Genomic DNA, 17931 nt, shown 5'->3' on the forward strand with positions numbered 1-17931 from the left:
TTGTCAGAGATGACTGATAAGCCCCACCTGGCTACAACATGTGGGCTACGTTGCACATACTCTAAAAGGTGTTACGCTAGCAAAAGCACGCTGTTGTCACGCAATGCTCACTCGAGCGCATTCTCTCTACACAATACAGTGCACGAGGGACATTCTATTTTCAATCTTTTCGCGGGCTATTATCATCATCATCATTTATTGTCCCTTAAGGGCCCTGGGTCGGGCATTACATAGGGAAAGGGGGTAAAGAGTAAAGTATGTACGTGGTCATATGATTATACAGTGGGGAACACACACAGATGGAGAAGGGTCGGAAAGAAGCACACTCATTGCACAGCGACGTTCACCATTACGAAGAAGCTATTCTTACAACAGAGTGCACAAATTAAGCCATTTGACAGAATTGCAAAAATAGTTGCCACAGTTTGACCTCGCAGGAGACTGCCACTACATAGGCTTTCACCAACTAAATTTTACTTCAAGCAAGTGGTTTTTAGTATTTTTGGTCATTCAATAATTTGACATTTGGATAATTTGGACATTATTTTCACTCTTTTGCAGTTCAAATTAATGACGCCTTGCAAATTATGCAGAAAGCCTACCTAGTACAACAACTTGTTTGCCTGAAAAAAGCTTTTGACACTGGGTGCACCATAGTGTGCCACCCACACGCATTCCCCTTTCACTGCTAGTCACACCACCTCATGAGCTGACCACTCTCAACAGGGGCAATAATTTATGCATTGCATACTCGCATACTCTATCCCCAGCTCTGTTACATCATTGGGCTAAAATGTCCCCCTGCCCAATTACTCCCCTATGTTGTTACTAAAAAGCCAATTTAATTCAAATTTCTGGTAATTCAGACTGCTGCTTGAATGCTGCCGAAGCCCGTGCAAGTCTGTGGTGTCGGACCAAAATTGCACGGTTGCCACATGCTGTTTGTGCGGTGAAGTCTCTGTGTGTAAAGCCATATGCAAAGATGCTCCAGCGTTAAAGTGTGCGGTGACTTTTACTATTACGGAGCATTCCTGCTTCAACACTTGCAATAATGTGCCCAAACTAAAATCTTTACCAGAACTGTAAAAAATTGTCACTTTCATGAAGTTTCATATAACAAGAATGTGACCATTGTACAGGTCTTTACAAACTAAACTTTTTTTTATGAAAACAGTTTTCTACATTTTTGGGGGGTCATTGGACATTCGCATAACTCGGACAATTCTTTTTGTACTTCCTTTTAGTACAAATTAATTAGGTTTGCATTGCGACAGTGAATTGCCGAGCAAGCAACCTCTTCAAAGAAAACATCTGCAGCAAGTGCCAGGCTTGACAGGCTTGTGAAGTGCATCTATATCAGGTACAAATGTGCAAAATGGCAGAACTCCAACCCCTGAACAAAGAAATTTGTTTACGGAAGATTTATTTCAGTTTACTGCAAAAAAAAACTTTGATCCACTTTTGTATTTCACAGGGAATGCGTGTGAACAGTACTAAGTAGCATGTTGAAACTAATCAGTCACAAATTCCAAATACGGCCAGTTTAAGGTTCGAATTGTACATAAACATGTTTATGTCTTAATAGATCAGTTGGGTAAAGGTTGTGCAATACAGCTAGTGGTGAGAACAGTTATAAAATGCTTGTTACACAGCTGTGACCCATTCCAGTCCATACCAGGATCCACAAATGCAGTGCAACATAAGAAATCATGGTGATACAACAGGCCAGTCATCTTCTGAAGGACCTACTCTGCCATCTTCTTGATGATTTGTAACTTCAGTGGGTGAATGGGCAACTTTAGGCACCCTTAGGCCACACAATGAGATCATGATTAGGTTTTCGTCGAAGGAACATTTTCCAGCAAGGCCGGAGGGTACATTGCATAAGATGTAAAAACTGTACAAAGTTTGTTGTTGCTTGCAAACTACACACAATTGTTTTAAGACGTGCAAAACAATAGGGCTAAGAGAAGACGCAAGCCTATAAATGCTGGTGTGTGATCTCTCAAAGCAACACAGAAATGATGGTACTAGGCACTGTTTACACAACACCAGCGTTCCTCACTCATCTAATAGCATTTGCAAGCTTGGCTACCATTGGCTTCAAGATGATCAAACACTGCCGGATATGAATCCTGCACATATGGTATTTTAACCTGGAGGTCCGCTTAGGATTCAAGGGTACAAATATATGCTAAACACACTCTTGTCAAGATTACGACGAGCTCTATCATAAATAGTGCAGCTTACAATAATAAATGTCTCCTATGGGTTTCCTGAGTGCACATGGAACGGAAGTGCCCTTTTACACGAGCATTTGGAAGTTGAGTGCAGCTAGTAGCACATGGCCCACATACAATAGGTCTCTAAACTAGGCAATAAATAACAATAGCAATGCTTTCACGTCATACCACTCCTTACCTTAAAGTAATGTTGCCATGTGACCTCTCTGTAGTTCCACATACAGAACAGCAGCTCCTTCCCTTGGTAAATAAGACTTTGGTTTAAAAAGCCTCCTTCGCGGGAGGATTAAAGTGAGCGGCACGCATTGCATAATAATAATAATAATGATATTGCCCTTGATGCTAATTTCTAACATTTTTTTTTTTCTTATAAACAAGCACTTCCCCCTCCAAGCAAGACGATGCAGCCAGTCATATGGCAAAAGGGATCAAAAGTTGTGTAGTCTTTGTCAAAAGTCATGAAGAAGCCAAAGGATTTTTGCCCAAACCGCAAAATAGAGCCACCATGCCATCATTGAAGGCCAAACGATATTTAAAATGCTAGGAAATGATTTCTTATCACAGGAAGCAACTGTCTCATTGCATTTCATGGCCTTTTAGTCATTAATGGTGCCTTGATGGATGCATTTTGCAGCCGAGAAGAAAATCCTTTGGCTTCAGGACTTTTGACCAAGACTTCCACATCCACTGTGTCTCGGGGTAACACAATTGCTACAAGCTTTACAAGAAACATATAAAAAGGGAGCCAACATAAGAACCCCATACAAGGCATCCAACAAAGGAACACTTCACTGGCATCACCGAAACTGCTTATTCGCATGACTCTCACAATAAAGCCCTACCCATCACCATCATCCTGGCTCCGTTGACGAGCCACTGTCGATGGACTGCGGTCCGACCACTCACACACGCCTTAGCACACACGCACAGAATTTCATGGCGACATGCCTAAAGTCCAAGTGGACGAGCACGAATGACAGCACGCACATCAAGGCGTCACTGTCACATCACTGAAATCAATCAATACACATTCACAAATGAACACATCAGCGAACACACCACGTCCATGTTCACACTTGCGCACCACCCGTCCAGAAGTGTGCCGAAGTACACTACACAGTCATATGCACATCCTGTCCCGCAGTATGCGTCACACACACTGTGGAAGTAGTAGGTCACATGCATGCCTTGACAGGAAGTGTGCCAAAGCACACTATAAAAACGGGTCACACGCACACACACGCACACAAGAAAGCATGCTAGCAAAGGGGCGCAGCACTACGAAGCCGCGGATGGTGGGGCTGCTGGTGGGCACTGCAGAGGCGGGCTATTGAGGCGAGCGGCCAGTTCGCTCATGCCCCCAGCCTGCGGAGGCGGAGCCACCACAAACACATGCACCACCTGCTCCTGTGTCCGGCTAGCATAGAACACCAGCTGCCCAGCTTGCAGCCGCAGGGGTGGAGTTTGCCCATTGGCCGAGGAAACACCACCCGGCTGCTGCAGCACTGCGCCAGTGGCATCCGCCACCTTCGCCGAGGCAGCAGCTGGTGGTTCCATGTCGGTGGCCTCGTCCTCGTCCTCCAGAATGATCTCCTCGTGCACCACTTCCTCCTCGACTATTTCTTCTTGAAGCACAGTTTGCTCCGACTGTGCAGCCTTACGCCGGCGGCCGCGGCCGCGCTTTGGCACGGGCTCTGGCTCATCGGGCTCGTCTGGGTCTTCTGCTTCCAATCCTTCAAGGTCAAACTGGGTGGGGTCGTCTGCAGATAGCAGTAGGGAACAAGGTGAGAGGCGAACAAAGCTGCTATTTCTGCCTCGAGATTTAGAATACGGTGGCCTTATCTGTTAGGGGACGGGGGGAATGGCGGGGTGCAATGTGCATGCATAGAATGCCACGCAGAACGGGTGAAGGCGTTGCTAGGCATAATCAGCATCCCCCCCATCCGCTCTGACCCTATTCTAAGGCTGCCTGACATCACAAGAATAGGTGCAGGTTTGTCCATGGTGTCATATGGTGGCAATGGCATGAAACTCTGCTGCAGTGCAGATAGAAAGTGGCCGCTTAAGTGTACTCTGCATCACTGCCTGGCTCACTACTGATGAAGAATTTACACAGGGGACAGCTCACTGCCACTGTAACTGAACATCACGTGACTGAAATGCTATTCACACCTTAGCAGAGAGGAGAGGCTTTGCTCGGCTGACACATTTTCCAGTGTCCCTTGCTAGCGGTGAAGGCAAACCATGTGACCAAATAGACAAGGATTACAACAGATGCTACTGATTGCAGCGGTATTCTGTCACCTGGAAACAGTAGCAGCTCTCCGCAGCCCAAAACAATGCTACAACAAGGGAGCAGGTTCCACCAACTGATGACACCATCAACACCCATCCCCAGTGGTCTCGCTCGAGCAAATGCTGCTTAAATGGACCTTGAAATGCCCTTTAGAGCACTGCCTGTATTAGCCTAGCTCCCCTTGTTGCACGCTGCCAGTATTGTCATCCTGTCTGCAATAACACAGACAACAATAACTATGGACACATTACGTACAGCTGCTGGCTCAGGTGCAATCCTCCCATGGCTACTGCAGCATGGACCTTGCCCTCGGGCAGATGGGTCTGGAAAGCCTAATGTTGAGTACACTTGCCTTTGGCTACATTTAAATCTACACAATTACTTTTAGGTCATTGCAACTATTTGCTTGTTCAAATGCAGTGACCTTCTTGCATGGTGTCATCACTGCATAGATCATTTCATGGCCAGATAATTGCTGGTTACCAGTCATGCCCTCAGGGTATGACAAGGGCCATTTTGTTGTTGATCATGACAAGCACGTTGCAGCTGCTAGAGCATCAGGTGCACTATGTCGCTTGCAACCCATTCTTCCCAAACACAGAACAAGGACAACGGAGTTAAAGATAGTGCGATAATTAGCCTCTGCAGTATCAAGAAAATCAAATCCTGTGGCTGGAGCGAAAACGCACCAGTGCGTCCGGCCGCTATTACCCGTGCTGAGCCTCGGCCAGAAAAATCCTCACAAAGCGTGCCATGGGAAAGAAAGGCATTGAGGAGGGATCCATACATATGGATCCCAACCAACCAGCCAGACAGATCGTGTTCATAAAAGTAGTGCAGGATCGTCAGCAGCCATCTGGACCAAATCAGTATCTTTTACAGCATAGCTGTTAAAAAATTCAGAGAGCACTGTGGAATTTACACTGCAGAAATGCGAAAGTCTAAGCGTTACTGGTGTACACGGTGTATCATGTCTGTTCTCATTATCATTATCAACTAAATGCGCTGTCACTATCATTGCTATTGTCATCATTGCCATTATCACTAACTGCAGCATCATTGTCATCGCTATTATCATCCTCAAAGTAGACAAGGAAAATTTCATGTATGTTTCACGATCCGGTAGCGGCGCAGTTGGTTAAAGCACTCGGCTGGGGATCTAAGGGATGGAGGTTCGATTCCTGGTGGAGAAGGGATTTTTGTTTTTCTGATGACGTCATCAGGATGATTAACAAGTGACACATCAACACACAGATCCGACGCACAAATCCTGTGCACATTTTGCGCACGGAATTTCGTTACATAAGCCTAGAAAGGCTTTCACCTTAAAGGGCAACTCCGGAGGTTTTTTGACATTCGAATATTCTAATAAAAATTTTACTGTATATTCTCCTCTCTGTCCTCACGCATTCTACAAAATTTGGGTGCCGTACGATAATCCGTTCGCGCGCAACACGACTTTTAAATATCCTGTTTTCATGGCTTACGTTGAGACTATTTCTGCCGGCAACACTGAGTTTCTGACGTCACAAACAGTATACCCGCGTTACTGTCCACTTCCCACATGATTGTGAAATTGTGAGGCTTATATTGAACTACTTCAGACATTTTATGCAATGATTCATGATTTCCATACGTTATTTTCACCATCCAATGCATGTACGAGTGTTTTTCTAATACTGAGTGTGACGTCACCATTTCGTCACCTAGGACGTCGTTTCTGGCCGTGAAAGCAGTTTTGGTTTCGATTTGCGGTTTTTCTTTTTTAAAAATACTTCTAATTGGAATTTCGAAAAACGGCTTTTTGTGTTGGAGTCAGGACATTCCGAGGAATGTAATTCAGTGAAACACAGAAAACGATGAAAAAAACCACCGGAGTTGACCTTTAATAAAAAAGCAGGGCTGTTACACAGCCAGCACTGTGATGTCACTAAAGCAAATGCTCAATGTGTGTGCACATGTGTGACCATAACACCATGATGTCAACAGGAACTAAGCCATCCAGCAAGAAGCTTTCACAAGCGCCTGTGCAACTCCTGCACCATAACGTCTTCACAAGTATGTCTCAAAAAGAAGACGAGGAACAATATCAAATTCATCAAATTGTAAAAGCAAAAATTTTAAACATGTACAAAAGGTAAAGCAGATAAATTTTATACATGGGAAACACAACCTGGAGGCATTTCTGTATGGCCCTAACATGATAACACATTAGAATTAAGATGACATTAGCTACGCTTTTTATCATGTATTTAAGTGCAAAACTGTAATGCAAATATTGCAGAGCATGTTGAGATATGTCCATTTCAGTTCTATTAAAAAAAATAGCTTTCGGATGACTTATTTCTTTAAGGCTTAAAATAAAGCCTCAAAAATGAGGTGACTATTTCCTATAATGCTGCGACAATTGCACTCTCAAATTCACTCTGTTTGAAGGAACTCAGCTACAGAAACCTGTGAAGTCTAAAAAGGCTACTTAGCACAGCAATGGTTCTTGATATAAGTGTGAGCAATTACCTTCCTTGTAAATGCGATGCTGCACCGAGAAAATGAATTATGAATAAATAAGTAATTGCTAGAAATATTTGCAGTGTGACCCTGTGACACCTCTTGTGACAAAGCATTCTGTCATGCAATCCCAGTTCTTGCCTCAAGGAGCGTTTGCACTTTGCTGCCTTGACTTTTCGACATAGAGGGTGAATCCTAGCACTGCAGCTGTAATTTAACCTCATTAGGTAGAACACATACTGCAGGGACCAACACTCAAATCATGCCGACACACTGCAGTCATTTGATATCAACAAATGGAAAATGCCACTCCATTGTTAGAAGTGGTTCAATGTAGTTAAGTGAACCAACTTTCTAGTTACTAAGCATGGCTATACTGTATAAACGTACTGGAACCTGGATATTGGCAATGTTGTTAGAGCAAGCCAGGGTGAGACCCTAGAAATCAAACTATCAGCTGTAGTCTCTGAGAGCTAACAGTTTTACGTTAACCCGATTGGCACATAACGGGACTGTGTAAAGGCTGATAAATCTAGTGGCACTGCAAAATATTTATTTAAATGTCTTAAAAGCAATAACCTATTTTTCATTGCATAAGCATTTGCTTGTTCACTCTAGACAACGTAAGAAATGCTATATCAAGGCAGACATACACATGCCACATACTAAAAGCAGGTGGTAGAGGGCTACAGCATGAAAAGGGACGCAGTTGGATTTCGCTGGTCATCTTTCTCATCGCACATCAACAGAATAAACCAACTAGTACGCCAATAAACCATTTGCTGCAGATCAATAGCTGGTGCAGCACTGGCACTATTACATATAAGATTGCCCATCTCCACAACAGCAGGTTGGCGCAATTGGCATAGCATTCCCACCACTGCTCTAGTCACAAATTACTGCTCGTCGAGCAAATGCTTGGAAGTGCTAAACATGCACTTTTGTTGACGGGCGTTATGTAGAGACAAGGCTTCTTTGTAGTGAGTGAAAGTGTTTCTAAGCCTGTGAAGAAAACATTGTGAGCACTTCTGCAGGGCGAACGTTTGCAGGACGAATAAAAGGCTGCTAGATTTAAATTCGTGCCACAAGAATGTCTGGACTGTTTGTTCTTTAGCTAATTCAAACTACAGCAGACCTACTCCTTTACAAAATTTCTTAAAGGTTATGCTAAGCTTGCAGTGCATGACAAGGCACCAAAGCTGTCAGCACCACTTTTTAGACCAGTATATAATAGAAGGTCTGGGTGCTCTACTGAGAGTAGCACAACTTGGATGGCATTGTGAATTCTTTACTTAACCGCTCTGAACATCAGAAGGCTATTCCACACAGTGGGGTCTCTGGAATAAAGTTGCAGGCCACCTTGATGCATTAAGTACTAAGGTCAACCTTTTAGCTAGCATGTTCATCTTGGATCGCTGTGCTGCCAGTCGGTCACAATCTAAAAGATGCAAATATGGCTCTCGCTGTAGTCAGCACGTGAAGCACAACCAACTCCACGAGCCAATGGCGGCTAGAGGAAAGAACAGACTGGCACTCACTAATGGTTCGGTCCACAAGCTCTCGGTTGTGGCGCTCCTCACGCTTGAACTTGTTCTGTGAAGGAAACGAGAGGGCAGAAGCCATGTTAACTCCCTAGACATGAACAGTCTGAAAATGTACACACAAGAGTCTGCAGCATCCGCAGAAGCCAGCCTGGATGACAGCACACAGACAGCGTAGGAATCAGGGCAGAATGCAATTTTCCCGCTTGGCAGAGCTAAGACGAAGACGAGCTAGCTATGACAGCGCTGGGCTTCGAATTGAGCTTTTTGTTGCGCTTTATGCACTGCGTAGCCAAGTGCAAACTTCTTCACTGACTGGGACCGCTCAAGGCATGCGCGTTCTGGCCAGAGCACGATGTGAGAGGTGCTACACACTCTTTACACTGCCCTCGTACGGTCATACAAGCTAGACCAGAGCTATGCCATGCAAGATTAGGCAGACAAAGTTTTGCAAACCTCTTATAAAGTATACACTATAAAAACACAGAGGTGGTTCAATGACATTGGTTGAAGTTATAGAGGCATGGAATGACATGCGAAGACAACTTTCTCGATGAATTACATAGGTAAGTTACAGCACACATCTCACTAGAAGGGGGTGGCTTTTTACACAATCAGTGATGCTTCTAGCCAATCAAGACCATATTTAGAACCTGTCCTAAGAAAAGAAGGATGAGGTTGTGTTTTACTGCAGCGTTCCAAAAATAATGGCAACTTGAAGCTGCACGTAGGCGTTCACAGGCACCTCAGTGGAAAGCTTCGGAGAATTTAGACAGCCTGGGATTTCACAAGGTTCACTGACATATCCTATGACAAAAATGAGAAGGAAGTGGAGAAGTGCGCTCATTAAAGGATAATGCTGAGTGGAAACTAGCAAAAAATATTAGCAGCACCACTAATCCAATAAAGAGCATCATACTATCTGACAGGCTGAGAACATGTATAGTCTCAAAATTCAAGACGGAGCTTTGCAGCATTGCCTTGCTATTCTTGGACTCCAAAAAAAGGCTTTTGCAAGCATCTAAGATTTATGATCAGCAGACTCCACGACGAACGAAAGAGGTGCAGCATTTGTTAAGCAAGGGGAAAAAAAAGTGTACATTTTAGCAGACAAAAGGGGAGGGAGGGTTCAAACGCAAGCACATTCATTACACAAGCAAATACAGGAAACGTGGAGATTCTTTTAGAGAGAACCAGAAACCAGACATTTACCATAGCATTAATTCTAAGTACACAGGATATGAACCCTTTTTGTTTCCACCGAAAGGTGACTTAATTCAAAACCTTATTCAACTTATGGTGGGAACGGCTATTTTATACACCTGATGTTTACAGGCCCTGCATGATCCAGATAAGCTAAAGACCTGAATAAATGGATTTCGGAATAAGGACAGCATATAACTAACTCTCTTATGACTGAGGGACATGTGTTGAATACTTTGTAGTTATCCGACATTTGTCCCACCGCAGCATTTATAGCAGAGACTAGGATTTATACTATACTCAATTCAAACTGGCGACATCCTCATTGAAAAAAAAGAGTTGCCACATTTGGCAAGTGGATAGTAGTGTAGCATATGCTTCTGGCATCTTCATGGCCAGATATCGGTGCTGACGCATGCATTTTGCTTCAGACGTCAGCCAGCAATGTCGATACGTGTGTGTCGTTCAAGATTTCAGAGATTATAGAAGCGTCATTTTCAGTACAAAAGGTCTCTTAATTGTGAGACCATTGTAAGCTAAGCTATGATGTGGGCAAACTTCTCTATACATCGTTTTTTTTTCTAGTGTCCCTTTAGGCACAGCTGGTTTTTCAAAGAAATGTCACTTCGCCTAAAGAGAGCCCAAGGAAAAACTGAAATTGTCCCATATTAACAGCTTACCACCTCCTCGTGATACCAAGAAGAAAAAACATAAGTATCGCTTCCACTGCTTTTATTCGCTAAACAATTAAGTGATGCCAAGACAGTCTTTTTGTGTGCAGATCTGAGAGGTTATCCTACACCACCATTTACTTTCAAACAGCAATCACAATGTCGTTTCTGAATCCTGCCATCGGGTGTCTAAATCGAGAAACAGGAAAAATGTTAAAATACTAAAATGCAATTTTTTCGGCAATAAATGCAAGCTTGGCTGATATTTATAAACAATAAAAACTTGACAGAGTCATCCTTAGCATGCCTAGAAATAAACAACTAGGAGGCACTTGAACACTCTTTTACCTTGAGGTCCTGGCGTGTGCGTTTGGGGAAGAAAGTCGCCATGAGCGTGAAGTCGGTGCCGCAGACACTAAGTGCCCGGTAGAAGCGTGCCGTCTGCTTTGGCGTCCACGTGCGCCGCCCCTGCGGCTGCTTGCGGAACGAGGTATAGCTTGTCTCGCTGCCTGTCTCATAGACAACGGCACGTGTCGATGGCTTTGCTGCAGGCCGCCGGATCACCAGGCTCTCCTCGTCGAGCGTGATCTCCCCGTTGGGGCCGAGTCGAACGCGCGGGCCAACCTCCGCAGTTGATTCCTCTTCTTCGGCAGCTTCGTCTGCGGCCTCTTGCTCAGCCTCTTCGGCAGCGGCCTCTACGACCGGATTCTCGTTACTAGGCTGTGATTGCTTGGGTTTCTCCCTGCAGCGAGGAAAAAGTGAGGGTCTCAACCACAGTAGCACTTGGTGATAATTAATGAATAAAACACTTCTGCTGAAACAAAAGGACAACAGTTAGGAATCCACAGAAAGAAGAAACTGACAAGCAGACAAAAAGCCTACCCTTTAAGCTAAATCTTTCCACAGTGTACAACCCAATATGAAGAAAGCAATCGTCACCACAAGAGCTCATCCAAGAAAGCAACTCCGCTTTAGTACACAGCGCACTGCTGTTAAAAGGCAGAACTGATGAATAAAAGCACGTTTACTGCGGTTTATTGGCATACTGCTGGTTCATTGCGGTGTGATTATCGGGGCTGGGACACTTCGCATATCAAACATCGTCAGCGCTCTGTGGGACCATCTCGTTGCTCTGAAGGGCCTTCGCTTCCAACAAGTTTGCGGCGAAATTGGGATCCAGCATTCTTACAAACACAACGCAAATCTTGAATTAACTGGGACGGCGCAGGCTGCTGCTTTGAATTAACTGGTCAAATTTATGTTAGAAATTACAGGATCACAAAAACCACACATAATCTGAAATTTTGAATGAACAAAGTTTGAGTCATCGAAGTTTCAGTGTACACATTTCACCGTTCACACGTCTGATCATGCATGAGGCAGGCAAGAGGCGTCATACGGCATGGGGTTTCCCGGCGGGTTGTAGTAGATGAGGTCAAGCATGGTCATGGCACTGCGGTCAGCCGGCGGCTTCCGTGCACTGGGACGCCTACGTCGCCGAGACGCCTGTACAGGAGAAAAGGCCAGGCAAACCTCAGCGGTCGTCCTGGCAGCACAAAGTGACACTGCATGGGCCTCACCACCCCTGCATGGTGTGTACGAACCACCAGGCCACACAAACCTCACCAGAACACTATGGTCATGATATACATACCACAGCTGCAGATAATATTAAATTATGCAAATGGAGAACAAAGAATCTTCAATACTGTGCGGTACACACCAAGTAACGAGTCAGAATACATTCTGTGCTATATTCAGGACTAAGGCGTAAAAACAGTGTAATTTATTATTATTTTTTTTTAGCTGTCACACACACGAATGCTTAAATCTGTAATATTTCATGGAATCGTAGAAAACTTGGGGCCTTAGCAATCACTAAAGCACTGGGAATGCACCAAGTCTGGTCAGAGTAAACTTTTAAGAAGTGTTCTAAGCTTGTTTTGAACTTACTCCCTGCAAAGATCTATTGCGGAATTTATTTAATAGATTTAACCATAAGTAGCCATGCACATGAAGTATGAAGCCTGATATTTCTAGATGTGAAAATGTGGCGGCATCACCGCTGGCAAACATCCACTCTCTAGGATGGAGGAGCAGGAGGTGGGGGGGGTTCAGTCTTCAAAGCCTAAAGGAACCCCAACACCTCTCTAAAGGTGATGGGCAATCCTTACGTCTTGCTTTGAACCCCTTCCAGCTAGATATGCATAAAGCCCCCAATTTTCCAGAGCACAAATTTTTAAATTCTGCAAAATAAACATCTGTAAATGCAACCTTTCAAATAGCACCAGTTGCTGTTTTTTAAGGTTATTGCCACATAGGTATGCTCCCTTTCATCCTTTTCTTTCCTTCCTTATCTCTCACTGTTCTTTCACTGCCTTCTCTTCCCTCTGAACTTCTTCCGTCTACATTTGTAGTCACTCTTCCTTGCAAGTACTTCCTGCGAACTTTGCCTTGGACCAAGGTAATGAAGAAGTTGGATTTTCCTCAAAGCTTACAAGGCTTGTGGATGGATCGCTGTGGTTATCTCGTTATATTTGTAGCTTGGTACAAAACACAAAGCATGGTGCTTCCTGAAGAAGACAATTGAAAAATATATTCTGGTTATATTAATGTGCCACAGTAACACTACTTTTGACAGGTGCCTGTATCGTGACTCCTCCCATATAAGCATGCGAGTGCATTGCTACCATAGAGCTCGACACACTAACCGGCATAAGTAGATAAACAAGCAGGCATATCAACGTGGCAGCAAATTCTACCTTTCATCAGAAATCAGGTAAAATTAATCATTTCCCCATCACTCTATCATTCCTACTGATGTCCATCAACAAAATACAAAAAAAAAAAAAAAAAAAAAAAAGAAAGAAGTCAGCAGGTACACTTGCAGCTGTCTACTTGTACAAAGGCAAAAGCTCTCTCGCACAATGATCAATTTCCATGGCTCATCTCACTGTTCGCGAGAACACTGCGCGACCAGTAGCACGATGCCCTCTGTACTCTTTGTTTTTCTGACAATGCCCTCTCCACTGTTCCTCTGACAATGCCCTGCCATAGGACTATCTGTCCTGCATGCTGTCATCCCCCTCACTTCTTCAGCAGCTCGTTGCTATAGCAACCAGCCAGGTGAGACCGGACTCTTTTGCTGCTTCTTTTGGAAGCTTCCTATCCACACTGTGCACGTGCCAAACAAGGCTTTCGCGTTAGAAGAATGTTGCTGCTAACATACAACAATGCGAAAAATGCTGAAATTGCAGTGTTTTATGGAATCGCGGAAAACTAGAGGTGTTAAACATGCATGCAAAAGAGGGTGTGAACACCCATTGTCCCTAAATAAATTTTCCAATAAAATTATTCAAGGCACACTCCATAGAGAAAGAGTCTACTGTAACTATAGTGCGATTAGTTTAAATATAAAGCTAGTAAACAAAAGGTGTGAGCTGAGGCCATGGATTATGGAAGCATGGATTCAGACACTTGTTGAACCCAGAATGCACTCTGAGGAACCCAAGGATTCTGCAAAGCCCGCCCACATGGATAATATGCGCTAGAATGAAAGCAATCCGCAGCAATCTGCCATGCAGCATCTAGCACTGTTAGCAGCACAGCAGCAGTGTTAGCGTCCCCCGGCCTGGCGCTCGGCTTCCCTAGGGGTGTGCGCTTGGGAGACGCTCCGTAAACCCCGCTGTGCCTCTGGGGAGCCAAACCTAGTTTCGAACAACTTTGCAGCCTGTAAAGGCTGCCCAGGACTGCAGTGATTCTCTGAGAAGTGAACTTTATCAGTGACAGTAAACATTTATGTCTTTAGACACGCTGGTTTAGAGCATTTCGCAATTGAAACTTTAAGGCTTTTCCGAGTTTTCACGTGTGCAGGACACGATTCGTTTTCAGTTTTGAACTCCGTGGAACACAGTAAATCGAACCACCTTTGCAGGCTGAAGTGTCCAAAACTATTTTGCCCCAGAAGGAGTGCAGCAGGGTTTACGGAGCGTCTCCCAAGCGCGCGCCCCTAGGGAAGCCGAGCGCCAGGTTGGGGGACGCTTGTACCCATTTTTATTGGTGGGTGTCTGGCGGTGGGTTTCAAGCTGACCATCTCCCGCAGCACTAGACTTCTAGCTCCTGTTCAAAACTCACTCATATGCTTTGCAGTTAGTGAGAGTACCAAGCTGGTATCCTGGGACTAGCCTCAACAGAGACCCCGTAAGTAATGTAAGTGAAATTAACTTACTTGTTTCTCCTTCTCTGCCTTCCGTGTCCGTGGCTCGGTAGATGGAGCGCTGGGGGCAGGTACTGCTTGCTGTGGAGTTGATGGGTCAACTGCTGCAGATGGCTTGGACACTCTGAAACCACAAAAGCACCGCATCATGAAAGTCGAGGTGGCTGCTTCCTCAAACTGCAAATAAAACCGGTTAGTCCAAAGCACAGCCCATATTTTTCGCAAAAGTTTTGCCTACCAGCTTCAATCTTGAAAAGAAACATGCATAGTAGCCCCCGGAAAAACATGTCACTACAAGTGCACATGAACTCAATACCATGAGGCAGGCTGTGCATCTTCAAACGTGCAATAAAAATTGCGGGAACTTAAACTCAACCTTTAGGGTTATGAAACAACGCAAACATGCACTTTGTTACTCGCTCGCCCGCTAATTCCTTAATTAATGCTTCTATTATCTCACACATGCTGGTCAGCACAGTCACAAGCTACCGTATTATGTGAAAACTACCCGACATAGATATGGCCACACTTTAGCCAAGCTATACAAATGTACCTGCATGGCCTAGGAGTAGAGTGTCTGATAGGTCCAAGGGTGTCCAAATGTTGGACTCCCATCTAACCTTCCCATCTCACAGGAGCTACACGAGTAGACATCTCCTGCCAAGTTAGCCATGTCAGGTGGCCTATGACATCACAAATCCTGCCGATCAATCAGTGTCCCCTGCCAAGTACCATGCACCTGCCAAAGGCATGCTTGTGACTTTTCGATCACAACGCCGAATTTATTTAGAGGTCTCGGCCTTTAATGCCATGGCGTTAAAAGGTAATGAACAGCAATCAGCCGAGGTTACTCCAACCAAGCATGGGTGCGTGATGTAAATCGTGAGGTATAACCTTCCCGCTGCAACACATGGGCTACAAGGGACACCATAGTGAATCAAGGACTCTGGGTTATTTAGACCATCTGGGACTAGGTAGCACCGAAACATTAGAGCAATGTTGCATTTTTGCTTCAGTCAAACGCTATTTTGATGTTGTTAATATCCTTATTTTTCTAATGCTTTAGCTACGTTACATATAAATACTGGTATGTTTCCATAAGCATTTAAACAACATAAATTTAATATTTATGCAACATAAAGGTAACATTCGTGAAAAAGTAGAGCAACCTTGCACGAGCATGCAAGCCCACTGCTCATAATGGTACACAGCTTCCACAATTTCCAAAGACCACAATATGGCACAGCACCATTCCTACACTCACCTCTGAACAAATAGCATACGGTCAATGTTTTATATCCATCGCCGACTGGTGTCCCATGAGTGATAGTGGCGAATCAGTAATAAGCAATACTTTCTTGCAAAATATCAGGGCTGTGCTTGCATTCTACGGTGGGCATTATCTCAAAGCTCTAAATGCAAAGAAGTGTTATTGAAAAAACATAGTTACTGGAAGAAAAAGGGGCAAAAGTGCTTGGACTGAGTGTTTGAAATATATATGCTATGTTGTTTTATAGTTATGATCCAAATATTACTTTAACATTTAAGAGAAAATATTAGAACAATATTTGTTTGTAAGATTAAAATAATGCTTACAATGCAACATAAACATTGAATAAAATTATCATGACATTCAAAAATCAATATTAGTAAAATGCTTCTTTTGAATGTTCTACTAACGTTATTTTTATGTCACAGAATGTTAGGCAGCATTCAGGCAACTTAGATAACAAATTTATAACATTATTCTAATGTTCGGTGCTATCCAGGCGTAAACGGACGTGATCGCGTATCTGCAGCGGAGCCAGGACCTCTAACTGACAGCAATGATTGGCTAGCGCAATCTTGCGTCAGCGTGATTGCTTTAATTAGCACCCATCGCACACAACTCACTTCTGAGGGGTTGCTGGGGCAGACGCGGCGGCAGGCGCAGGTCGTTTGGACGCCCGGGTTCTGGTCACAACGGGCGCAGCTGCAGGAGGGGTTTCTATCAGCGGCTCGGGCACGGCGACGGCGGCACACGGCGGCTCGGCGGGCGCCGCAGTGGCCGCCGGCTCCTGGACCGGAGCGGCGGGCGGCTGCTCCACGGGCACGCTGCTCTCAGTGCTTTCAGCGGGCGCACTCACCACATCCTGCACGGGTGCTGGTGGAGCTGGCGCGGGCTCCGGTGCTGGCGCGGGCTCCGGTGCTGCCGGCGGGGCGGCAACCGCCGATACGGCGACGCTGTCGCCCGCGCCCTGCGTTACTACCGGGACGGGGGCTGATTTCCGGGGTCCCGGCGCAGCGGCTCCGTCGCTCTTGCGTCCCAAGTTGGGTTTGATCTGGATGCGTGACCGCCTCGTCGACATTCCGGAAGCGTCGACGGCGTCGTCTCGTGGATCGCTCCTTTCCTAGTACGGCATTCCACGTCGCACCAGCCAGAGGTTCCGGCGTTCTGCCGGCCGGATCCGCAGCGGATGGCTTTAAGCGGAGTTCGCGTCACACCGCGATGCTTCGAGGCGTGGCCGTGGCATGTCACGCTAAATGGCCGAGACCGCGGCCGGTCCTGACGCCGGTTCGAAACAGCCGGGCGCACGCTTTCTGCTGTCGCGTCTTTGCCGACACGGTCTGGAAGAGTCGCCGCACGTGGTGGTATCTCGAATCCCTCAGCGATGCGACGAATGATAACAGCGATGTCCGGCGAAGCCAGCCGCCGTTCAACGAGCTGCACAGAGCCGGGTGATAATATGAAGCGGGATCACGAATTGAAGCTAAAAAGCTAAAGTAAATGGGCCACGCCAGCCACGCTGCCAAGCTTGCTGCGTCGTCTCGCCCCCACTGCCACTCAACCACTCCTCCACAAGCCGCTGCACGGCGCAAGGCGCTATGGTCTAGTTTCTGTTTCGATCAGGGAGGTTGGCGCAGTGCGTGGTGCTTGCTTGTCTGCAGACAAACAAGCACCTACTGTAGTAGTATTTTGATGGGCAACTACAAGACATATAAGCGCATTTGACTAATAAAGGGCCAAAAATAAGCTCACAAAATGGCAAAGTAAATTTTTACTTGCGCAGATGTTGTACACGAGATGTCTGAGCCATAGAGCTAATACAAAAACTGAGCTCTGAAACAACTTTAACGACTGTAGCCATTGTACGATCATTCTTCACACCTAGTCCAGTTATAATCATGGCGGTTATATAAGTTACAATGTTGAAAATGGTGGAAAACATTACACATTAGCCAGGTCATGCCCACGAGGCGAGTCGGTGAGACG

At 45.3% G+C, this 17931-nt stretch overlaps 1 protein-coding gene across 1 annotated transcript; it reads right to left on the reverse strand.

Moving 5' to 3' along the window:
• Window positions 1-1406: 1406 nt before the first annotated feature.
• LOC146181475 (uncharacterized) lies at window positions 1407-17653 on the reverse strand. Its single transcript, XM_084576529.1, has 6 exons — window positions 16572-17653; window positions 14691-14802; window positions 11862-11968; window positions 10811-11204; window positions 8586-8640; window positions 1407-4003 (listed from the first exon to the last, which is right to left on the reverse strand). Exons 1-6 carry the CDS (start codon window positions 17024-17026, stop codon window positions 3522-3524), a joined length of 1605 nt encoding a protein of 534 aa, XP_084432655.1. The 5' UTR covers window positions 17027-17653; the 3' UTR covers window positions 1407-3521.
• Between the last annotated feature and the right edge of the window lie 278 nt (window positions 17654-17931).

This window comes from Amblyomma maculatum, chromosome 8 (assembly GCF_055883805.1).
Source record: "Amblyomma maculatum isolate TAMU_Amacu chromosome 8, ASM5588380v1, whole genome shotgun sequence".
Classification (NCBI taxonomy): domain Eukaryota; kingdom Metazoa; phylum Arthropoda; class Arachnida; order Ixodida; family Ixodidae; genus Amblyomma; species Amblyomma maculatum.

Coding starts and splice junctions, on each gene's coding strand:
- LOC146181475 (XM_084576529.1), bottom strand. CDS start 17,026: ATGTCGACGAGGCGGTCACGCATCCAGATCAAACCCAACTTGGGACGC. Junction 14,803..16,571: donor GCCCCAGCAACCCCTCAGAA/GTGAGTTGTGTG, acceptor TTGTGGTTTCAG/AGTGTCCAAGCCATCTGCAG. Junction 11,969..14,690: donor AGGCAGAGAAGGAGAAACAA/GTAAGTTAATTT, acceptor TCTCCTGTACAG/GCGTCTCGGCGACGTAGGCG.